The 25,528-nt window shown below is 45.6% G+C and overlaps 1 protein-coding gene across 1 annotated transcript; it reads left to right on the forward strand.

Moving 5' to 3' along the window:
• Positions 1-10,151: 10,151 nt before the first annotated feature.
• LOC103715622 (transmembrane protein 230-like) lies at positions 10,152-10,964 on the forward strand. The gene is made up of 2 exons (XM_008803304.4): positions 10,152-10,541; positions 10,663-10,964. Exons 1-2 carry the CDS (start codon positions 10,352-10,354, stop codon positions 10,782-10,784), a joined length of 312 nt encoding a protein of 103 aa, XP_008801526.1. The 5' UTR covers positions 10,152-10,351; the 3' UTR covers positions 10,785-10,964.
• The last annotated feature ends 14,564 nt before the right edge of the window (positions 10,965-25,528 follow it).

Consider the following 25,528-nt stretch of genomic DNA (forward strand, 5'->3'; position numbering starts at 1 on the left):
TGATAAGTATCATATTTTCAGCCAGTGATGAGACAATCTATATAACATGGTTGGTCAAGAGCACTGCATCTATTAGTTCGATTATGCAAATATAAGTTATACTCACATATTCATCCATCGTACTATCAATCATAAGCATATATGATAAAAATATAATTTAACATGAAACTGTCATAAAAGAATTCTTGCATCTTACTTATCTTGATTATGAACATACAATAACATATGTGTACAAAATATCTATAATCATGCAAGCATGTGTATAATGATTCTTACTTCTATGCTGATAATTCAAATAAACTAGTCAACTGTCCACACTATGATGTATGAACCAAGGTGTGCAGAACCTTACTTAACGTCCTCTTGCCTAAAAGATTGTTCTCCTACAGAATCAATTTAACATCAAAATTATTCGAGATGACCAACAACTAGAACTCTCTACTGGTCCTGTAAGAGGTCCACTACCATGTAGCAACTTAGGACCACCCACCGAGTCCCTTCCACCCAAAATTTCTCTGAACCAACAAGAGAGAAAAACACCAAGATAGAGAGAGAAAAGTGGCAGAAGAAGAAAGAAAAACAAGAAGAGAGAGAAACTAGAGAGAGAAGAGAGAGAATAAGAGAAGAAAAAGAGAGAATCGTGAGGCTCTCTCTCTCTCCTTCCCAAATGGAGGAAGGCTGCCTCAAGTGACGGCAGTCGCCGGTGGACAGCGGTCCCTTGATGGCATCGACGGCAAGCCACACCCGGTGGCGACCAGCAAAAACAAAGAAAATAACATAAAATAGGAGAGACCTTGTTTATCATCAATTCGGCGCCTTGCTGGTCGGATTCATGGTGGAAACAATTGTTCAAAGATCAAAAAAGATAGGGAAGAAGGGTTAATAACCATATATCGCCTTTGGAGAGCTCTAATGGCCTAATCGAGAATGAGATTCCCAAGAGATCTTCCATGGAAAACCCAAAAAAACCTCTTAAAATCGGTTGTGATGGAGGATGGCTTCAAAGGTGGGGCGCCTAAGAAGAAAAGGATGACATTCTTTTAAAGAGGAGCCCTAAGGCTCCGAGAAATTGACCTTATTCATAAGAAGGGTTTGCAAGATGAGTAATAGCGCTTGCAACTGCATGCAGACAAGGATTTAGCGGGTGGTACATCCATATTCTAAAGATAATTGTGAACCACTGATTGCTAGATTGCCCAAGGAGGTAAAGATGAGAGTTGCTTCCTTACCAAACCATCCATAATTTGTTAGATTTTAGATATTGTCGTATGGTGATGCATACACTCGTGCAGTAGTATCAAAGCAAGCTAATGTCTGACTATATGATCTCTGGAGAACTAGTTTTTGCATATTTGGTTGATCATAAAAAAATGGTATATTCCAAAAAGACTTATGTTTGGTTGAACATCTATTTTTTAGAAAAATTATATCTAATACTTATTGGAAAAAAATATTGGATACCTCGATCTTAGGCCAGACCTGCCCTCTTGAACTCGGATGTAAACCGAGAAAATGATGGGGACATCAGCTAGATCCCCATTTTATTTGCATATTTGTTTATTTTTATTCCTGGGTTTATTTGTGTTTAGGGTTTATTTGTGGTTTATTTTATTCTGGGCTTATTTGCATTTTTAGGGCTTACTTGTGGGTTTATTTGGATTTATTTCTGTGTAAGGGGATTTATGCAAATTTTGTATTTTGGCCCTATATATAGGGACCATTTTTCATGATTAGGGTTTAATGAAAGATTAACAATTTTCTTCCCCACGTTTCTTCTTCCTCTCTTTCTCCTTCTCTTCTCCTTCTTTTCTTCTTCTTCCTCCTTCTCTTCTCCCTCTTCTTCTGTTCCTGATTTAAAATTGCAACGTGAGTACATTGAAACCACTGAAGTCTACCTTCCCGGATTTGGTCCTACATCAACTTGGTATCAGAGCAAGGCTGGTTTTGCCCCTGCTGCCAAAGCCCCGATCCATCTCCCGGCTACTTCTTCCAAACCAAAAAAAAAAAAAAAATTCTCTCTCTCTCGGTTCAAACCAGAGGAAAAAGGAAACCCCTTTCCACCGGCCACCGCCCTAGTCATCCACTCCACCAGAATCTCACTGAAGTCTCCCCCGATCACCTGAGACTTCATCTGTCTCTTCCCTCTCGGTTCTCATCAAAAAAAAAAAAAAAGAAAAGAAAACTTTCTGTAGCCGAGAGAGGAGAAAGAACAGCAGCCCCTATGCCAGATTCTCCCTGCCCGTCGGCGCACTTGATCCGCCGCCGCCATCAGTCGCCGCCGCTTCCCCCACCACCGGCAAACACTGTCAGCCGGTGTATGGCCGAGCGCCGACGGATTCCCAGATTCCTGTGGCCGCACGAATACTACGTAGTACGTCAACCACGGACACCGGAGCGCATCGAAGGGCCACGTGTGACTCCCGCTGCCGGAAAGAGGAAGAGCGTCGCCGACCTATTTTCGACCTTGTCCCTCGGCACTGTCGACGCACCCGCCGACCACCGCGCACAAGGAAATTCCGGCCGCCACCACGACCAGCCGCCGACAACGGAGCCACGGCGGCAGTCTCCGTCGCCGTTCCGTTCGGCCGCTCCGCAACCGCCGCCGAAGCGACCGGAACGCCCTCCCGAATCGATCGGGAGGTTGAAGAAGAAGTTACGGTAACGGGTCGGTTCTAAACCCGTTACCCCAACCCGATAACCCGGGTCTTCAAAAAAAAAAAATCACGTGATCTGCACGTGCTGTGCTTTACAGTTATCGGAGCGGATTTCATTCAAAACCCGAAACCGATAACCCGAACCCGTTAAGGTTCAAAAAAAAAAAAAAAATTCCGTAGGATCACGTGACCTGCACGTGTTTCCAAAAAAAAAAAGAAAAAAACTAACCTCTGTTTCTGTCGAACGGAAACCCTAGGGTTTCCGCCGCCGACGCCATTGCCGCCGCCCCTGCCGTGCCGTCTCTGCCGCCGATGCCTTCTCCTCCGTCAACCGAGCCGCGCCGCCCCTGTGTCCGTGCCGTCCGTGTCGCTCCGCCTTCGCCGCCTCCGCCTTCGCCGCCTCCGCCCGTGCCGCCTCCTGCCGCCGCCGAGATCCGCCAAGCGCTCCTCTGACGCATCCACCCGAGCCGTTGCCGCCCGAAGAACCTCCTGCACTGTTTCCGGCCGTCACGCCTCTGCAGCATCTTCCCGATTTCGGCCACCATCTCCGCCGTCACCTCCCTCATCTCCTCTCCCTCTCTCACTTTCTCCAAATTTCCTCCTCTCCATCGCCGTCGCACGCCCCTGCAGTTCCGCCTCCTTACCACTGCCGACCGCCGCCTGCTGTTTTCCTCTTCCGCCGAGAAGCACCGAGCCCCTTCCCCCTAACTCCACTTTCCCCACCCCCTGTTGCATTCCTCCAAGCTACCATCGCGGGCTTCCTTGGCCCGCCGTCCACTAAACCCCTCTTCTGGCCCTGTTGCCACTTGTCCAGCAGGCCGCATGCCCTGTTTCAGGCCCAAACCAGAGTGTTCTTCAGCCCAATTCAACAGCCCAAGAAGCCTTGTGCTGTAGATGCAGTTCCACAACTCCAGCTAGCTCTGCCCGGCGCCCACTTCGTGTTCGAGACTCCACGAGCAGACGATCCTGGTCAACTGCATTCACCACAGGTAATAGGTTCTTCCTCCTTTGGGCTTGCTTATCTAAATATGTTCTAGTTCTCTTGCATGACAGCCCTATTTTGAAACTTATTTTCTTGTCAAACTGCAAAACCTAGAACATTTTCCACCACACCCGTCCTACCTACCAATTAAATCTAAATATTAAATTAGCACACCTTAGCGACAGGACATCATCAATATCCATAGATCAGATTACTTTCGGACTTTGAATGACTGTAAAACGTGTTTGCAACCTAACTTCTTATAGTGACTAATTTTCTACTTTAATTCTGAAATAACCAAAGTACAAATTAGTAACATTTAATTTTAAGTTACTTTTGTGAAAAGTTGCTGATTTCTGAATTCATAGTAGGTTGCATTAGTGGGTTGCATCAGTAGGTTGTCCTGCATCACATTTGGACAATTAGGGTTCATTAGTAGCATTGCATATCATATCACCAACTAGAGTAGTTCCTGTATGCCCACCCGTAGTGGTAGAGAGTACCTCCTCACTGACTCTCAAACCCCTTTATCCACCATGGACCCTAGAGTTATACAAGATATTCTGGAACAATTAGCTGCAATACGAGCTGATCAAGACGAATTCAAACGTGAGATCCGTGCTCTAGTACAACACCCTAGGACTCCGGAACCATCATCCCCAATCGCAGCTTATCCGGAGTTTGGTTTGACCACACCGCCTGTAGCTTTTCCCCATCCCCCTAGGAACCAACTTCATCCTGATCACCAGCGCGATCTTGACGAGCGACTACTTCGTATCGTGCGAGTAGAAGCCCCTACATTTGCTGGTCAATTAGAGCCGAGCGTGTACCTTGATTGGAGAGCAGCCATGGATAATTATTTTGAGTGGTACGATATGACTGATGATAGAAGAGTACGGTTTGCCAAAATGAAGCTTATTGGGCAAGCTCACTGATACTGGTATAACGTTGAACATCGGCGTGAGACCCAAAGGCTTCCACGCATCACCACTTGGGAGGATATGAAAGAAAAACTGAATGAGAAGTATCTGCCATTCTCTTACCGACAACGCCTTATGGATAGGTGGCAGAAACTAACTCAAGGAACTTCAACTGTTGCCGATTACATTGCACGATTTGAGGAGTTTCACATGAGGTGCGGTGTAATCGAAGAGGAGACTGTTACTCTTTCTAGGTTTCGAGCAGGACTCCGCGAGGAGATCCAGAAAGACTTGATCCTCCGAGAGATTACTACCCTTGGCCAGGCATACCAATTGGCTCAAGATGTGGATAGTTTTTTACGAGTCCCTGTGGTGAGACGTACCGACTCTCGGTTCTTACCCCCAGGAGCCCGACCTAATCAAAGCCATCTTCCACAACCCAGACCACTCTCCAACCATCCTTCCCAGCCCGGTTCTAGCCAAACACCGACTAGGACGTTCCCGGTGCCTGCTCAAAGTACATCAACTGATAAAGGAAAAGGCATATTAGGGTCCAACCCGCCCTTAAGAAACCAAACCCAGTGTTTCAGGTGCCAAAAGTTTGGCCATATTGCGTCCCAATGTAACGCCAAGACCTATTTAATGACTGAACTGGAAGCAGGAACCCAGGATACTGAATGTGTCGAAGAAGTCTATGAACCAAACATCGAGGATTTTGTAGATGACTTTGGAGACGAAAAGACCGGGTTAGAGTTTGTTCAGACTGAATACCAAAATGAGCCCACTGATAGGAATGACCAAAACCATAGGCTCCATGTGGTCAGGTGCACACTAGCCCAAACAAAGACCGAACAAGACTGGCGAAGAACCTCCCTATTTTATACACTTATTAAGATCAATGGTAAAACATACAAAATCTTATTTGATAGTGGGAGTTGCATCAATGCCATTGCGTCTGGAGTTGTTTCTCGCCTTGGCCTGAAATCTACCCCTCATCCTAATCCATATAAAGTAGCCTGGGTAGATAAGACGTCCATTTCGGTATCAGAAAGATGCCTTGTCCCGATTCAATTCCTATCTTATAAAGACGAGATTTGGTGCGACTGCCTTCCGATGGACGTAGGTCAAGTCATTCTAGGAAGACCTTGGTTATACGATAGGGACGTCACACTTCATGGTCGGTCAAATTCGTGTAGTTTTATGTTCCAGGGTCGGAAAATTATACTGAATTCATTGCCTCCTAGAGAGCCCGGCCCTGAGAAGAAGGGTGCTACACCACAAAAAGATGAGTCACTTCATATCATTACTTCGAAAGAGGTAATGAAAGATATCAAAAGCCATTCACCTGTGTTCGCCCTTGTGGCTAGAGTTATCAATGTGGAGTCAAATGCCGAACATCCGGCCGCCGTAGTTCCTCTGTTGGAGGAGTTTCACTCTGTCTTCCCAACTGATCTTCCAGAGGCACTCCCTCCAATGCGTGATATCCAGCACGTAATTGATCTCATTCCTGGAGCGTCACTGCCAAATCTTCCCCACCATAGACTCAATCCAAACGAGCACACTGAACTAAAACGCCAAGTTGACGAACTCGTCAATCGAGGGTATATTCGTGAGAGTTTGAGCCCCTGTGCTGTACCTGCACTCCTCACTCCCAAGAAAGATGGCTCTTGGAGGATGTGCGTCGATAGCCGTGCTATCAATAAAATCACGATTAAGTATCGTTTTCCCATTTCTAGGCTGGACGACCTTTTAGACTATATGTCTGGTGCTACAGTTTTTTCCAAGATCGACCTAAAGAGTGGGTACCACCAGATTCGGATTCGTCTTGGGGATGAATGGAAAACTGCATTCAAAACAAAAGATGGACTCTACGAATGGTTAGTAATGCCTTTCGGACTAACAAATGCTCCAAGTACTTTTATGAGGGTGATGACACAGATCTTTCGACCTTTCTTGAACAAATTTGTCGTTGTATATTTTGATGACATCCTCATCTATAGTCAAACTCAAGAGCTCCATCTCTCACACCTAAGGCAGGTTTGTGAAGTCTTGCGGAAAGAAAGCTTCTTTGCAAACCCTAAGAAGTGTGCCTTCCTGACTGATCACGTCACTTTCTTAGGATTCATAGTGTCTTCCAAGGGTGTCTCCGCTGATCCAGAAAAAGTAAGCGCGATAGTCGATTGGCCTGAGCCCAAGACCTTAGCAGAAGTACGTAGTTTTCATGGTCTGGCTACTTTCTATCGTCGCTTCATTAGGAATTTTAGTTCAATAATGTCTCCCATCACAGATTGCATGAAGAAAGGAGACTTTATCTGGACTAAGTCGGCATCCCAAGCATTTAACGATATTAAGCATAGGATGACCGAAGCACCTGTCTTGCGCCTCCCTGATTTCACTAAGGTATTCGAGGTCGCATGTGATGCCTCTGGCGTTGGCATAGGTGGTGTGTTAAGCCAAGAAGGTCATCCTGTCGCGTTCTTTAGCGAAAAGTTAAGTGACGGCAGGTTGCGTTATTCCACCTATGATAAGGAATTCTATGCGGTAGTGCAAACTTTGCGACATTGGCGACCCTATTTGCTACAGCAAGAATTTGTCCTGTATTCAGACCATGAGGCTTTAAAGTATCTCAATTCTCAAAAGAAACTAAACCTTCGACACGGTCGATGGATTGAGTTTCTACAAGCCTATACTTTTGTGCTGAAACATAAAGCTGGAGTTGAAAATAAGGCTGCTGATGCGCTCAGTCGACGGATCTTCCTCCTATCCATGATGAGCACTGAAGTAATTGGTTTTGAAAGGATCAGGGAACAATATACCACCTGTCCCGATTTTAGTAATGTATACCTGACCTTACGAGATGGAGTAGAGAGAGAGCACGATGATTTTTTTTACAAGATGATTATCTCTTTCGCTCCGACCGATTGTGTATTCCTCGAACTTCTTTGAGAGATTTTCTAGTATGGGAAGTACACGCTGGAGGACTGTCTGGGCATTTCGGGAGAGACAAAACCATTGAGATGGTGGAAAGACGTTTCTTCTGGCCAAGTCTCAAGAGAGACGTGGCCAAGATCGTCGCTCAGTGCCGCACATGTCAATTAGCCAAACAACGTAAACAGAACACTGGGCTTTACACTCCACTACCTGTTCCTGATTGTCCGTGGCAAGATGTTAGCATGGATTTTGTGTTAGGGCTTCCACGTACCTCGACCAAACACGATTCCATTTTTGTAGTAGTGGACCGGTTCTCTAAAATGGCTCATTTTCTCCCATGTTCTAAGACTTCTGATGCTTCTAGGATTGCGAAACTCTATTTTGATGAAGTCGTTAGACTCCATGGTCTCCCTAAATCTATTGTGTCCGATAGGGATGTTAAATTTATGAGCTATTTTTGGAAAACTCTTTGGCACATGATGGGTACCAAGTTAAAATTTTCCTCTGCCTATCATCCCCAAACTGATGGCCAGACCGAAGTTGTCAACCGAAGTCTAGGGAGTCTTCTCAGATGTCTGGTAGGTGAGCATACTAGGACTTGGGATCTCGTGTTACCAACTGCCGAGTTTGCATATAATAGTTCGGTTAATAGGACCTTAGGCATGAGTCCTTTTGAAGTGGTGAATGGCTATAAACCTAGGCAACCCATAAACTTGATTCCCATGTCTCATCAACATAGAGTCTCTGAGTCTGCACAATCATTTGCTTCACACCTGCATTCATTGCATCAGGAGATCAGCAAACTTATTCACTCTAATAACTTAAAATATAAATCCCTTGCTGATTTGCACCGACGTTATAAAGAATTAAATGTAGGCGATTCAGTCATGGTAAGAATTAGACCTGAACGACTTCCTTCGGGGACGTTCAAAAAGTTGCAATCTCGTAGTGCGGGACCGTTCAAAGTCCTAAAGAAAATCAGTTCGAATGCGTATGTTGTAGATCTTCCTGAAGACTATGGGATTAGTGCAACATTTAATATTGAAGATTTAGTCCCATACAAGAAATCAACATTCATTCCTTCTGACCCTTTTGTTGATACACCCACTGTTGTTGATCACCCTGATCTAGCACCTGCTAGTGAGCCTTCACCTCCACAGTTTCATGCACGCAGAGAATACATAGAACATATATTAGATGAGCAGGTTATATCTACCAGGAGAGGAAACTACCAACGTTACCTTGTTCGGTGGAAAGGTCGACCCGAATCAGATGTGTCGTGGATTTCGCGAGCTGAGTTGCAGCGCCTTGACCCGGATCTTCTGGAGCAGTACGACAGCCGACCCGATCTACACTCGACGGGGTCGAGTTTTTCTCACCCGGGAGGAGTTGATGGGGACATCAGCTAGATCCCCATTTTATTTGCATATTTGTTTATTTTTATTCCTGGGTTTATTTGTGTTTAGGGTTTATTTGTAGTTTATTTTATTCTGGGCTTATTTGCATTTTTAGGGCTTACTTGTGGGTTTATTAGGATTTATTTCTGTGTAAGGGGATTTATGCAAATTTTGTATTTTGGCCCTATATATAGGGACCACTTTTCATAATTAGGGTTTAATGAAAGATTAACAATTTTCTTCCCCACGTTTCTTCTTCCTCTCTTTCTCCTTCTCTTCTCCTTCTTTTCTTCTTCTTCCTCCTTCTCTTCTCCCTCTTCTTCTGTTCCTGATTTAAAATTGCAACGTGAGTACATTGAAACCACTGAAGTCTACCTTCCCGGATTTGGTCCTACATCAGAAAAACAACCTCGGCTCCAGCCGAGCAGCCGGCCAACTATAATGAGCTATCTTGGCCCCGACTGAGAAGCCGATCAACCATGGAACTATCAGTCGAAGAGAACAATCAACACGTGTCGACAAGGGCTGACAATTCCAACAATTGACAGCTCTGGCAGCTCGCAGTCGTGATACTACCATGGCCTGTGCACTGCTAACACTTCCCGCCACCCATGCGGACTGGCTTCCATGTCGTGGTGGTACTACCAGCTGTTATCTGGTCATCATTATACGCCACGTTAGGCTAGATAACGATAAAATAGGCACCCCTATATAAAGATGCAGCTCGGGAGACCTTAGGTGTATATGCAATATTATTCACAGAGACCACGCTTTGCTGAAATTCTCTCCCTTCTTTGTTATTGCTTTATTATTCTGATTTAAATATCGAAAAGTCCTCTTCGAAAACTCTCCGACAAGCGACTTTTTGTAGGCCACGTCCAGAGTAGATCCACCCCGGTACCTCGACCAGCCTGCTTAGCTCGTCCGGAGCTGCATTCCGACCTCAATCCGGATCCAACGGCAACAATACCCATTATATCCTTAGCAAAGAAAAAAACTTATTTTTATTTTATTTAAAAATGTTAATTTTTTTAAAAAAATAATTTTAATTTTTAGCCAGTATAAAATTATTTTTTATTTTATATAATTATTTTTTATAAAATATGAAAAAGCTACTTTTTGCCTTTCTTTTTTTTTTCATTTTCTAATTATCCATCGTGACCTATCGAACCATTATCCTAATTAATAGCAGATGTTCGATTATTTCGGTATTAGGGTCACCGATAACCGCTTCTTTTAGTTCAGCTCGCATTCCTATCGCCCGTGTCCCGATTCTTTCCTTCCCTTTTTTCTGTTTGCTCGGACTCAGACACCGGTAGAGGGAAGAAAAAGAAATGCCTCCTACCATCTGACCCTCTCCCGCCGTTTATTTTTACCTTTTACCTCTCCTTCTCTCTATATCTCTCTTATTCTTTCTTCGTCTCCAAGTATAAGGATTTGGGATTTAGAGACAGAGAGAGGTCTCCAATGGCGTATGTGGACCACGCATTCTCGATCTCGGACGAGGACATCATGATGGAGACCTCGTACGTGGTCCAGAACCGGCCTCCCATCAAGGAGATCGGCCTCGCCGTCTCCCTCCTCGTCTTCGGCACCCTTGGCATCGTCATTGGCGTCTTCATGGCCGCCAACAGGGTCGGCGGCGACCGAGCCCACGGTATTCCCCAGACCCAATCCCAATCCCATCCCATTCTCCTCTCTAAACCCTAGCTAGGGTTTGTCTCTCTTTTCTTGGTTTCCTTTTGATCGGTTTTCTGATGCTTTCTTGGGGAAATTAGGGGTTTTCTTTGCGATCTTGGGGTCGGTGCTCTTCATACCGGGGTTTTACTACACGCGGATCGCCTATTACGCTTACAAGGGGTATAAGGGCTTCTCCTTCGCCAACATACCGCCGGTTTGAGGGGTTTTCCGTTCTTGGAAACTGCCTTCAGGTGTTGTTGTTATGGCTTGTCATGTGTACAGATCTCTTCTTGTAGCCTGCCCTCCACCTCTCCTTTCCTTGTTGTACTTATGTATGAATAATCTGTTGCGCGAATCTAGTTGATTATGCGAGAATGAGATTTCCTGTCAGTTTGTTTCTTGCTCTCTTCTGATTTCATGATTTGGTAGCTCTGCTTGGGATCTTCGATACAAAGTAAATTTATAAAAAAATTGTTCAAGATATTAATACTGTTGTTCATAGCTGCTGTCAAGGAAATCATAAAAAAATATCAAAAAAGATTGATTTTTATAGCAAAAATCTTTGAACTTGTGGTTGTTACTGTTTCTTCGGTCTCTCACTTCTTCAATATCACTCTGCTCTTAGAGTCTGATTGTTTTGTAAGTAAAGTGCTTAATTTGTTGATTAGTGCAATGATTCTTATGATGGGATTGGAAGTCATGTAAACTAGACAAAATTAGATCCACATACGAAGGTGAGGGTTTCTATAGGAGGATTTGTTACACTGTCATCATTAACTTGATGAGGAGAAGGTTTCTTTTATCATTCCAGCTCTTAGCATGATGAGTAGGGATACTGTGGCAGTTGCCAAATGTGAGCCCTCTATATATGAAACATGCTCTTACCTGTGAACACATTTGGCAATGAGTTACTACAAAGCAACACTTAGCAGCCACTCAAGTTATGCAATCAAATGCCTTAATGTGATTCAGTTAAACATTTGTATATATGTCCATCCTGCCAAATGGGTTGAATGCGTATTACTGTTATTAAGTCTTTCATGGCTTCACATCCATTAGAATTCGCTTGTGCACTCATTTGTCTTTCTTTTTACATCAATAAATGCCATACTCTTTACAGATAGACTTCTGAGAGATGAGGTTGCCAAATCTTTGATATATTTTCATAGACATTTGTCTTTGGATATGGATTCTTCTATTGTTCTTTTTCCCTTCTTTTCTTATCTTTCCTCCATCCTTTTTCCTTTTTTTCATAAATATTCTCCCCATCTACTTTTAGTTTGCTGTGGTGCCTTCAAAACAATCTCCTGAATGGTGCTTTTTGTTAAATATATAGAAAAGATTATAATGGAGAATCATGGTATTTTGTGCTGAAATCTATGTTCACATTCATGGAAAGCATCAAATTAGGGCTCAACAGTGAAGTTAAGAATGAATTCTTGAGATGGTTCAAAGATGAGTAAGCAACTTTCAGGTATCTGGAATGTGTTGCTTTTTCAGAGGCATAACTTAATGAATGCTTGTCCTTGACTCCTTTCAACACAGATAATCCCTCCTTAAAAATCTAAATTCCACATCTGAGACTTCCTCATTATTTATTCTCATGACTTTATTCTTTTATGTGTCAAATATTGGGTTATTATTTGGGCGCAAGGTCGTATATGTCACAGTAAGAGTCTAATTTACATAAGGATAGTTTTAGTATGTTTTGTGTACAGATAGCTTAGGAGATCCAGAGTTTGATTAGAGATCTTGACTTCATCGACCTTCCTCTAGCTTTAAGTAGTTAGCTCCATATCTTAAAGGGAGATGCCTCCCCCATGATTTAGAGCCCAGAGTGACGAATTAGATGTTATGCTTCATGGGTTGCAATTAAATTTCTTCAGCATGGAATCCCTTGTGTATTATAGGCGACCCATTTCTTCTCCCCGCTTTCTTTTTGCTTCCCTTTTCTTTTATCTTGGCCCTACTTGTTTGTGAGCACCGACTCTACTGTCATAGATCATCATGTCACAAATGAAGATCAATTACCTACCTGTCGCTCTTTTCTGGTTGCTTAGCGAGCTTCTTCATGGACATCCTTTGATTTTTTTTTTTTTTTTTGGTAAATCGGCCGTTCACACATGACGGGCGTGAAGCTGGCCTACAAAATCAGAAAACAATATACTGCGCAAAGACGCAGGCACAGCCTCGTGGCCTACCCAAAGAAAATCTCCCGAGTGATGAGCCGCGAAAGAAGCAACCCAGTCAGCCGCACCGTTTGCCTCCCGATATACGTGCGAGGCTTGGTAGGAGACAGTCTCCCCCAACGCTCTACGGATATCGTGAAGCAGCGGCCGGTCCTCGACTGAGTTCCCTCCTTCCCGGATCCACCCAATCACCGTGGTCGAGTCCCCCTCGAGAAGGATGTGACCCTCACCAAGTACCCGCCTCGCATAGGAGACACCCTCCCAGGCCGCCTGAAGCTCTGCAGTCGCCACTGATAAGTCAAAAATCCTGCGTCCACCTGCCGCCACAAGTCTGGCATCATGATCCCTGATAATAAATCCCACACCTCCACAGCTCCCATCCGCTGATACACTGCCATCGAAGTTCACCTTGAGAAAGCCAGGGGGTGGGGGCACCCAGGATACAAGTATCGTCCTGGACGCTGCAAGAGCAGAATGGGGGCCCCAGATGTCCCTAGCCAACCCAGTAGGTGTAGCCTCACTAGCGCCGATGATCTCCGCCGCAAGCCGTAGAGCTCGGTCCGCCACCAGCCTCGGATGGAGGCTCTCACCATCGAAGACCCATGTATTCCTCCCCAGCCAACAATGATAGGCCAGGTAGGCATCACGAGTCCCCCTCTCCACGCATACAGACCCCCGGACCGAAGCCTCCAAATGACGAAGGAACTCCTCAACGGTCGCCCACAGCTGCCTCTGATTGGGTTGAGCTGAAGCATGTCTCCATATCTGACTAGCTCTAGGGCACCCAAACAGGACATGATAGATGGTCTCCTCTGTCGCCTGACAAGCTCCACATCCGGCCGGGACCCTCACTCCCCGTCTCGCCAAGACCCCACTAGTAGGTAAACACCCCCAAGCCACCTTCCACAGGAACAAGGCCACTCGGGGGTGAATATGCATCCTCCAAATCCAGCCGCAGTCCATCTGTCTCACAGGGGGCCCTCTACCAATCGCTAAAAGGTCCCGAACTCTCACAGTCGTCCTACCTGTCCTGCTCCATACCCTCCTATCCACTGCCTCCCCCTCCGGGATCGGCAGAGCTAGGACACGCTCAGCAAGGTGCTCCCCGAAAACCTGTCGAACAAGACTCGTGTCCCACCTCCGCTCCCCCGGGGCAAATAAGGCACACACTCTACGTCCCTCCATCCAACCATGGTCAATCTCAGTGGGCCACCCGTGCAAAGCTGCCTCAGCCAGCCATCTGTCCTCCAAAATGCTGATCGACCGCCCATCCCCAATCTCCCACCTGATCTCTGGCAACACTCCCGGGGCGCGAGCACAGATCTCTCGCCAAATAAAAGAAGCTCCACGGCCAGTACGTAGGGCGTAGTGGGGGGCAGGATCCCCATACTTCGCCCTCAGTAGTGAGCCCCAAAGGCCCTCAGGCTCTAGAAGAAACCTGGCTGCCAATCTGGTCGCCAGTAACTCCCTCCGCTCGACCAGTGAATGAATACCAAGTCCTCCCCTGTCGGTCGGCTGGCAAATAGACTCCCAAGCCACCAGGTGAACACCGTCTCTGCCTCCCCGCCGTCCTCAGATAAAAGTGCGAAACATCCTCTCCAATCCCCGGATCACAGCGAGAGGGACCAGGGTATTGGAGAGCAAATAAATGGGGATAGAGCTCAACACTGACCGTACCAAGGTGACTCGGCCCATCATCGATAGTGCACCCGCCTGCCAACCCTCCAAACGGTGGGTGATGCTCAGCTCCATGGATGTACACTCCCTCCGTCGTAGCCGACGTCCCGTAATAGGCACCCCGAGGTATGTAAGGGTCCCCACCTGCTCTCCAATCCCTAGAAGACTCATAATCGACTGCCTCGCCCCATGGTCAGTCTTCGGGCTAAAGAAAATGGCAGACTTGGTCAGATTAACCAGCTGCCCCGACACACCACAGTATGCCCCCAAGATCCGACTAATGGCCCGGGCTGATCTGCTCGTCGCGCGGGCTAACAGTATGCAATCATCAGCAAATAGTAGATGCGAAACCCTGGCCGTCCCGGCCCCTGGGCCATAGACCTCCAACTCCTGCTCATGGACAGCCAGTCTGAGTGCACGGGACAAAGAATCTGCACATAGAATGAACAGAAGTGGTGACAAAGGGCAGCCCTGTCTCAATCCTACTGACGACTCGAAGAAACATGATGGTGAGCCATTAAACAATAAGGCAAAGGACGGGGACAGTATGCAACCGAGCACCCATCTGACCCACTGCGGGTGAAATCCAAACCCCTCCAGGCATCGCCGCACAAACTCCCATCTCATCCTGTCGTATGCCCGCTCCATATCAAGTTTGACTCCCATTAAGCACCTGCACTTAGGCGCTTTCTGGAGGTCAGCCATGAACTCATGAGCAATGAGGACGTTATCCGAAATGGAACGCCCCCCAACAAAAGCCCCCTGCTCAGGGCAAATGAGTCTGGGTAGGATACTCCTCATCCTCTGGACTAGTACCCTCGCCACCACCTTATACAGGGTGGTGCACAAGCTGATCGGTCTATAGTGGCACGGCTCAATATGGTCCTGTCTCTTCGGAATCAGTGTAATGAAGGTCCTCCTCCACTCCACGGGCATCTCTGTCGACACAAAAAACTGCTGGACTGCCGCAGTCACCTCCTGTCTAACTATGTGCCAGTACCTCCTGAAAAAGACAGGGGGGAAACCATCTGGCCCCGGGGCTCTGTCCTCGCCCAAAGACCAAAGGGCCGTATGTACCTCATCCCCGGACACTGGACTGACCAAAGCAGTGTTCTCCTCCACTGATACCTGCCTCCCTGGTGCCGGTCCGCAAGCTCCTCCATATGTGCCTCCTGACTCGGTCCATCTGTCCCGAAAAAACTGCACCAAGATCCTCCTGACTGTCTCCTGATCCTCAGACACCCGCCCACTGCTGTCCCTAATCCGGCCAATCCAGTTCCGATGTCTCCTGATGATGGTCGACTGGTGAAAGAAACTGGTGTTCCGATCCCCCTCCCTAATCCACTGAATCCTGGACTTTTGCCTCCAAAACACCTCCTGCTGCCTCAAAAGGGAGGTGTGTCTAGCCAGTAGCCCCCTGAGCTCCCCCTGATCCACCTCTGAAAGACCACCCCCTCTGTCCTCAAGTGCCTGTAGCCTAGTGATGGATGCCTCTGTCTCCTCCACCCTCCTGAAGATATTCCCCACCTCCTCCTTATTCCACCTTTGCAAACGGCGTCTGGTTAGCTCAAGTTTCCGGGTAACCCTATACATCACATCCCCCCTAACCGGCATCTGCCACGCCTCTCTCACCACCTCCCACGACCGTGGGTAAGACAGCCATAATTTCTCAAAGCGAAAAGGACAATGAACGGGAAAGGTATGAGAGGTACTCACCAATACTGGGCAATGGTCAGAAGCAATCCTGGGCAGGTGGCGCACCAAGAAATCCAGAAACCTCTGAAGCCATCCGGGCGTCGCGTACACTCGGTCAATCCGCTCCCAAACACGTGCCATCCCCAGCCTGTTGTTGCACCAAGTGAAGCGCGGGCCAGTGAAACCAAGATCAGCCAGCCCATTGGACTGTATAAAGTCCTGGAACTCTCTGACCTCAATGTTGTTGGAGAAGACCTTACCCCCTCTCTTGTCCTCCGGGCTGTCAATGCAATTGAAGTCCCCTGCCATCATCACAGGGTGGCCAAGCTGAATGATGTTGGTGGCCTCCTCCCACAAGAGTCTCCTCTCCCGATAATTTGTACTGGCATATGTGGCTAAAATGACCCACGGAGGCCCGGCCCCCTCAGAGATAACCAGGATCACCTGTTGGTTGCACTTGTGGAAGACATCAATACCAACACCCCCCAGCCTCCATAACACCATGATGCCCCCTGAGAGGCCCCGAGAGTCCACCGCATATGTCCTCCATGATCGCGGAATGGCACGCCTAGCTCGTTCCAAACTGGATCCCGACAGTCGGGTCTCAAGCAAAACACAAACATCTGGGTCATGCAAACTCACTAACCTTCGGAAGGCCGGCCGAAAGGAAGGCTTCCCCGCTCTCCGACAGTTCCAAAGAAGAACCTTCATAACTACACTTGGGAATTTTGATGCATGGCCACCCCTTCGGGGTCTTGCAGCCCTCCCTCCTTACCACACGCCGCACCCTCTTCCGGCCCGGCCATCTCAAGCACCACCTTCAACTTATGTACCAAGGCTTCATGTGCCGTTTCACGTGGATGCCCGGTGCTCACAAGCTCACTCTGAACCTCCATCTCCCTGGGCTTCTCTGCCGTTCCCCCTATAGACACCACACCCAGGGTCTTCTTCCCAAGTGAGCAGTCTCTGGTAGTAATCAACATCTCATCCCGCACAGTCTCGGTCCATTCACCATTCCTGGTTCCTCCGCAGACCGAACTGGGAGATGACCCGATCTCCGCTGGCGGGAGACCACCTCGCCCGAGCTCGTCCACCGCCCGAGCATCCACCCCGCCTGGCACCACCGGAGGCAGACCCCCCTCTCCACCGCACACCGCCATCCCCCGTCGAGAAACTCGATCCGCAGAAGGTCGTTCCCGGTTACAGCCACCCTTGCCGCCCCGGCCGACAGACCTCCCACCTCGCAGGCCTTCCGCGACCGCCGGAGACGCGCTCCGACTCCTGAAGCGCCGCCGGTCACCGTTCTTGTTCGCCGCCCCATCCTCCGGCACACGAGCATCCGGCACAAAGCACCCGGGCACAGGGGGGGCCGAGTGGTCTCGAGCCAGACCACGCTCCGGCCCGAGGGCCCCCCGCCGCTTTGAAGGGCTTCTGGCCCTTTTCATTGGGCTGGGTCCATTCTTCAGATTGAGAGGGCCCAGCCCAGGCCCCTGATCACAAACCCCGGTCCGGACCGGGCCCACTTGGCCTTGGACCGCTCCCTGCCGAGTTAGACTCGGTGTCGACTCGGACCGCTGCATCAGTGTCGCCGCCCCGCCCAACACCGGTTCGATGCCTTCCGCTCCCTTCGCCGGCGAGACGCGCCGAGCGACCTTCTTAGGCTTCCGCCAGCCCTCAGAGTCCGGCGATGACTGAGGCTCGCTCGCCCCTCCCTTGGCTGGACACGGGCCCGAGTCGGTATGAACCGGTTCCCGAGTCGGCACGGTGCGGGGAGTCGCCGTCCCCTTCGGCCTCACCGGAACCCTAGCCCCACCGCCTCCTCGCTGTGCCGGAAACCTAGAAGAGGTCATCCATGGGCCGAAGACTCTCGGCTTGCTCCCCCCGGGTAAGTTTCCCTTCGTGGACGACGAAGGACCGCCAGGATCTTCATTAACCACCGGGATCGATCTCCCTTCCGCCTCGCAGAATCGGCACTCCCCCGCCTGATGACCGGTGCGGGCACAGAGGTAGCAAAGGCTCGGCAGGTCTTCGTAAACGAAGGCCTGCCAGAACCTATTCTTCCCCCATTGGACTAGCGTGCCAGGAACCAGAGGGAGGCTGGCGTCGATCTCGACCTTGGCTCGGGCATAGCCGGCCCTCCGCCTCTCACTTGACACTGCATCGAGCACTAGTGGCCTACCCGCCGCCGCCCCCATCTCCAGGATGGATGCATCGTCCCAGTATTCCAGCGGCAGCCCCGGTAGCCTAACCCAGACAACCGTCCGGCTAACCGAGTGGATGCCCGGAACAAAATCAGGCCGCCAGTCCTCCATCGACATCAGCTGGCCCCCCACCAGCCAAGGGGCCACTGCCATTGCCTTCGCCCGCTCCTCCCCTGACCCGAACCGGATTGTCAGGACGCCCTCCGCCATTGGAAGAACCTCCACCGGTAGCTGGAGTTTGGCCCGTCCTCTGAGTTCACGGGCCACAATCTCTGCCGGAATGCGCCGCCCCAGACTCTTGGCGTGCACAGCTCTCCCCTCCCACTCACTCCGCGCCTGCAGCACCCTCTCCGTCGGCAGCGTAACCACCCGGGGAAAACGGCGCTCGAGCTCAGCCAATTTCTCCTCGGTGAACCTGTGGCAACCCACCTCCGGTAGGGACGGAAGCCCTCGCGCCACCCCAGCCCACCGTGGATTAGTCTCAGCCCGGCCTGGCAAGGGAACATCCCGTTTCCCCCGGTCAGCAGCCCCGCCGGCGGCTGCCATTTGGCGAGCCCACCAGCTGCTCGGAGAAATGCCGAGTTCTCTCTCTCTCTCCTCACTCTCTCTCTCTCCTCACCAAGTGCTGCTTTGGAAACCGGCTTCTGGAACGGTCCACTTGACATCCTTTGATTTCATCCACATACTTCATCTCTAATTAGTGTTTGTCCGCAGAAGTTGCTGCATGGCAGAAAAGGCCACAAGAGCATATATTTGAATCTTATGGTGAGGTACAATCCTGGTTGTTTTCCTATGTAAATATTCTTGTATGAACCATTCAAAAAAAGTTCTTGTATTATTATGTCCAATGCTGCTGTCACATGCATCTAGAGTGAAAGTTTATCTTATTGTGACCAGGAATCTTTTTATGCAAAAGCTTCTTTTGGTGGAAGTAATTGGAAAGCTATTTCTTAACTAGATAACTAAATTGTATCTACTAATTAGCATGACTAAGAAACATTTGCTTGTAGGCATCAATGCATGATCAAATTCTTGATAGAGATAATGTGTCTTAAAGAGTTGTAGTGTGGCATAGTTTCCATGTTAGCTACTTGTCCTTATAGGATACCCATGGCTTTTATGAAAAGTGCATGAGGGATAATATGCTTGATCTTTTAATAATGATGGGAAGAATGCCATCAATGCTTTTAAAATCCAAGGGTGTTATACGATGTTATCATGCCAAGCTCTTTCTGCCATACTCATAATGACTTGAATGGCCAAGGAAGTTTTTGGTAACTTGAGGATGGCTACTTTTTAGTGGGAAAATAAAGTATAGATTTAGAGTTCATCAACATGATATTATGCACTTTGGATTTCACTGGCATGCTTTGTGAGCTCACATTTTGTCACCTTCATTTCTAATTTTGATGATCTTATTTTTATGAGATATATCATTTTAAAACCTCGAATTGCTACTGCAATGGAGTGAAAGTTTCAAACTTTCTGCACGGCAATAATATCAAAAACTTAAAATACATATATAATTTAAATTTAAGTTGATATGATACTTATGTTTACCTTTTCAGGGAGCATGTTAACTAACGAAGTTATAAATGTTAGGGAAAGGGTTTTGGGTAGAATATTTTTCCCAATAGGCTTCTGATAAGTTAATTGTTGATTGTAATGAAGTCCACAAGCCTACACTTCTGCAAATTGCTATTTCTCATTTCTAATTCTTTACAGTCCTTGTTCTTTTCCCTTCCTCTTCTACTTATCCCACCTAAGATGTAACCCTAAATAGTTTTTCTTGTGCATACTAAGACACCTTTTGTGATTTGCATTCCATTAATAGAACTTGAGAAACAATAGATAGAGTGAAATAACTGTCAGTAGATTATGAAGCCACATGCTGACATACACATGTCGATGCATGTGTGTGCATGCTGCACTTGTGGGCACATGTAGGTAGGTATATAGGAGAAGTCAAGAAGTATAAAATTAGAGTAGTTCTTTCCAAGCAGGGATGTTGGAATAAGTAAACCAGAAAGTTCAGTTTAATTATTATCAGTTTTATATGGGAAATATCAATTCATCACAGAAGCTATATAAGGTCCATTAGGGTTTAGGTGATTGCTTGAAATGTTTCAGATTTTTTTTCTTGTAATGGTGTTCGAATCAGGTAAGTTCTATTTATTTATTTATTGTCTGTTCCTTCTGGATTAGGGTCTATGATTTTACACCGTTTGTGTGCTCTAAAAAGTTTAATTATTCTATTGTTAATAGCAAAGATGGACTCTTGGGGATATTACTGAAGATTTTGCTGTTTTTGTGGTGGAACCCATGCCCTTTCTTCTGTAATCCAACTTTCTTTTCTTGCTCTTTCTTTTCACTTGTTATCTTGACATGGCCATCATGTATAAATTCGTAAATTATTGGCCATGTATGATATTATAAATTACTTGTGCATCTTTGCTATCACTTCAAGAACTTATTATTTTTTTTAACTAGATCACTGAAGATACTGTTTGCGCTTGAGTTTTTGGCAATGCTGATGTAAATCCTCTGCATCATTTTCTTTTCTTTTAATTATTAATTGGTGGATTCATTTTTTGTTTGTCATTTTTGTTTAATGAAATTGGTCTTATGTAATTGGTGTTATGGGAATCTGACTTTAATTTTATGTGAGAGGTAAGTTTGAGAAAATGATGTGACCCAGTAAACAAAGAAGGAAAAAGAACTTTAATTAGTAAAATTTTAGAGAGTGTTGTACTTCCATTGGATCGACCAAGGCATGTAAGTTGAAAAGGGTTGTACTTGGAGGCAAAATGATTTGCATACTAACCATATTTTGATTCAATTATGCAATTAAAATCTAACATATTCATCATAAAAGCTCTTCTTTTCATCCTCCAACAGTAAGGCAAGGTGAATTGACCAAGATTGGTGCTCTTTGGTGGTTCAGGTGTATAATTGCTGTGTTGCCCTTTTTTGGGTGAGACATTGAAAGTAACTTTTACTAGCACTCACTTGTAAGATGTGCCCAACAGCCAATGTTACCTGGTGACAGTTGCATTATAACCCTTCTTTGGATAAGCATGGTTCAAACTGTAAAGAGGTGGTGCATAATCTTTGAAATCTGAGATCTGGCAAATACTTGGAACATTTGATTTTTACATCCACGTTCAAAGGCTCCATGCCATTGTTTTTACTCGAAAGTAAGGGGAGAAGTAACATTTTGTATAGGTAATTGTCAAAATTTGTTAGGGATATTTGGTGTCCTGGGACAGTTTTGAGAATTCTAATGGAGAACATTTACGGTGTACATTAGAGAGAAGGGAAGATGCATCCTTTCTGAAAAATTGACTTCCCAGTGGTCTAAATATGCATCAGGGTATTAAAGAGGGCAGATGAGAAGAAGAATTTCTAGGAGATCCAGAAGAATTTATTAGGTCTATATGATGATGAATTCATGGCAAATATGTAGTGCGATGACAGTGAGGTAGCATTTCTCATGTTGGCAAGGTGGGAGCATCAGTTACATACCCAAACCTTGGGAATTTTAGTGAATGGATTTGTATTCCTAAATAAAGGAGTTGCTGCTGACCTAATTATATAAGCAAGTTGTTTTGATCTGTTGAAAAGAATCATAAGGAGGCCTATGTTGGAGATTCTTTATGAAATTCCATCGATAATGGAAGGAGAATCATGTGCTTGTGACACATACTGATGCTTTTGGTATCAGATTAGATTTGATTTGGAGTAAGAGTACTCTCTTTTAAAATTGATTTTGAACTTCAGGCCTGTTGAATAAATTTTGGTCATCTTTTCGGGTTAGAAGCATAGTTATTGTAAAATTACCATGGACAATAAAGTGGTTGCTATATTGCAGTAGCTTGAGACTTATAACATGGAACTACAATATGATGAAGGAAATAGGTTCATTGATCGTGTCCATCCATATGGAGAAATCATAGTTTATGTCATGATGGAGGTACTTTTGTGTAACATGCTTCCGCTGACGGTCAGTGTTGGTGATGTTATTCAAATTGAGAAATAAATAGAAAAGTAGATCATATTGCAAGCTTCCAAGATATTTTAGGTAGTCAGATGTTTAGTCCATACTGTGGATGGAAATCTTTTGTGTTTGACCTGACAATTTTTTTCGTTCCCGGACATGAATGGGAGGTTCTGGCTAACTGCTGATGGACCAAAAAGCTGTTGTATGTGAGCTGGAGAATTTCAGCCAGACTGGTGAGTTTTTGTTTCTGCAGCGGCTCCAATCTTAACATGCCGTGATTTTTTCGGTTAGTTTGACATGCTGTGGTTTACTATTCTGGTCAGAGTTATGAATTCAATTTTGTTGTAGTTTCTATTGAATGAGAACAGTCCCAAAGTCTTGCCTTAGTTTTTTGACGGTGGTAACAGTGAATTCATTCTCTTTCAATTTCATTAAATGGCAGCATGCTTGTTGAACGCTTTGCCTTGGTCCACTTAAACGTCTCATGCTTCTACAATTCTTTTCTATGTCGGTAGGATTAAATATGTCTTCTGTTTTTTAAGGGTGAATCATGGTAGGATTTTAGGGGAGGTGGGTTTGAAAGGAACGCAAGTGAATGACGAGGATTTATTTAAAAAATATATATAAAGAGGATTTTGAAGCACAATTGCTTGGGGTTTCTAAACTCTATATATTTTCAATTTGTTTGTAATATTCGGACCTTGTCATGGAAGGAGGGTTGTGTTCCTTCCCTTCATCGCTCATTCTCTTCAAGATTGATGGAGAAGTTTGCTAAATCTTTTATGCCTCTATAATGAATCTTGAAATAATGAAGTCCACCTACTTTATGTTCTTTTTTTTTTCACGCAATTATCTACCTCATCATTTATGTTCTATCATCTTACCCGTGCTGTCTGTCTTTCCATGTTCCAGTTAAAGTTCTGTCAACTTTCTAACCATCAAGCCGGTCAAGTTTCATACGAGCCGGTGCAGTTATAAAATCTCATTCCAACAGCATGTCCTACCAACCTTCTACATGCTGCAGAGCGGTCAAACTGAATCCTGAATCGGGTTTCACAATTTACTAACCTTCTTACCTAAGTAGAAAGGAAAATAGTCATCAGAACATAAGTTAACGCTCGTCATCCCTGAGAATGTTTAAATGGTAACTTCTGATGAGTTGCTCATTTTTAATAGTTACCTGAGTCAGAAAGGTTGGTGCAGATCCAGGTCAGAGCTGGAAACGGAGCTCCCAAGAATATTTTGAGAGGTGCCCAGGGAACAGATATTGGAGCGAGATTATGGAGAGACCTGCAGAACACCAGTGCAGGTATCTAGGTCCGCTTGATTCTTTGCAAACCTGGAGTTCATTGATTTGCCCTTTCCAGCTCTAGAATGCAATTCCTTTGAGCTCCTTTTGTTGTCCACCGTCCAAAGTGGAATATTTGGAGGATTAATCTAGCTGTTTGGTACCATACAAGGGACGGGAAGTAATACCTTTTTCTCTCTTTTTTTCCCCAACCATCACCGAATAAGTTTTACTTCCTTTGTCTGGGGGGAAAAGAAAAAAGAAAAAGGTGTTACTTCCCGCCCCTTTGTATAAGAGGTCAGGTGTTCAATTCTTGGTCGAATATTGAACCGGGTTCTGGAGTTTGCTTTTCATCACAACCAACGAGTTCGTACTTCGGGAATCAGCTCAGATGAGCCATCCTTTTGCATCCGACCCCGAGTGGCTGCAAAAAAACTGCAGGCAATATCATATGCCTCGGTCATGGTTTTAAAATTGTGGCTTGTTGTTATCTTCTGTCCCTTGATTGCATTAAGACAGACATAAACAAAGATGTTGATTATGGATTTTTATTTGTTAGCACCAGTATAATGATTTTGGTTGTTAGAAAAATTAATATATCGTTGTTGTAACATTCGGAAGCTTGTAATCGATCATCAGATTATCCTTTGGACTCATGTTATTCAGAGCAGTAAGAATTTCATCTTTCACCTGCACAGTAAGTCTATAATGATATATTAGAACACTGATATTATATAATATAATATATCGATGTATGATGATATAATATAATACAATATTATATTTATAGTATAATATAATAATAAAAATATAAAATATTATTATTAATATTATTATTATTATTATATATTAATATTATTATTTTTTATAATTATTATATTTATTATAGATATTTTGGTCTAAAAAGAAAAAAATTATAATTTAAAATAGCATTATGACAGAGCTAAATATGCTTTTTGGGGAAAAACTTCAAAATAAAGTTTTTTTCAAAAAATTATTTCAGATTTCTAATTTTGATTTTTTATTAAATATCCTATCCCATCTAAAAATAATTTTACAGAATTAAAAAATATTTTCTAACTTTTTCGAAAGCTTCACCAAATGAGCCTTGTACTCTGGAGGAACTCAAACGGGAGTACACGGGTTCCTCTCATGTGGGATCCTATTCCAGTGAGAGGGGAGAGAGTGGGGTTAGGCGTGCGTCACTACGATTTTGGTTGCTTTTAAGCTTTGCACCCTCGATCCACGCCCATCTGCGTGTCCCTGGCGATCAGTTTAAGGCGAAAGGGCCCAGACTTCAGAGAGGGAGAGAGAGAGAGAGACCACCGTCCCTCTTCGTTGCAACGTGTACTCTTGTCAGGCCGGGATGAGTTGTCCACTCCGCCCACGCAATCTAAGCAGGACCACTTTTCTTTTCTTTTTTCTTTTCTTCTTTCCCATCTCCGTCTCACTTTCCAACCTTTCTTTTCCTTCACTTCTCCTTGCCTTCGGCAACTTTTTATTTATGTATTTATTTTTTTGCTTTTTTTCCTCTCTCTCTCTCTCTCTCTCTCTCTCTCTTCTTCCTTCCATTGTTGCCTTTCTTTTTTTATGTTTCCCTTGTCGTCCGCAAGCAGCATGCAGCACCAAAGACAAGTAAAAAGACCCATGGGATCATGCTATATATCAAATTAAAAAGGAATTAAAACCAGCAGCAGGGCTGATCGAAGCGGACAAAGAGACTTTGGCATTTGTCTTGGTTCGCTGTCAGATATGGGTGGTGCGTCGAATCCCAATGCTTCTTCTCGATATCCAGCGAGCAGGAGATGCCGAGAATCTCCCATTTTTCATTATCATATTTTTACGATGATCATACGACATGTGTACAGGGACGGCAGGATATCATGACAGTTGTCACTCCACATTTCCTGCTAT

The sequence above is a fragment of the Phoenix dactylifera genome, chromosome 9 (genome assembly GCF_009389715.1).
Source record: "Phoenix dactylifera cultivar Barhee BC4 chromosome 9, palm_55x_up_171113_PBpolish2nd_filt_p, whole genome shotgun sequence".
Taxonomy (NCBI): Eukaryota; Viridiplantae; Streptophyta; class Magnoliopsida; order Arecales; family Arecaceae; genus Phoenix; species Phoenix dactylifera.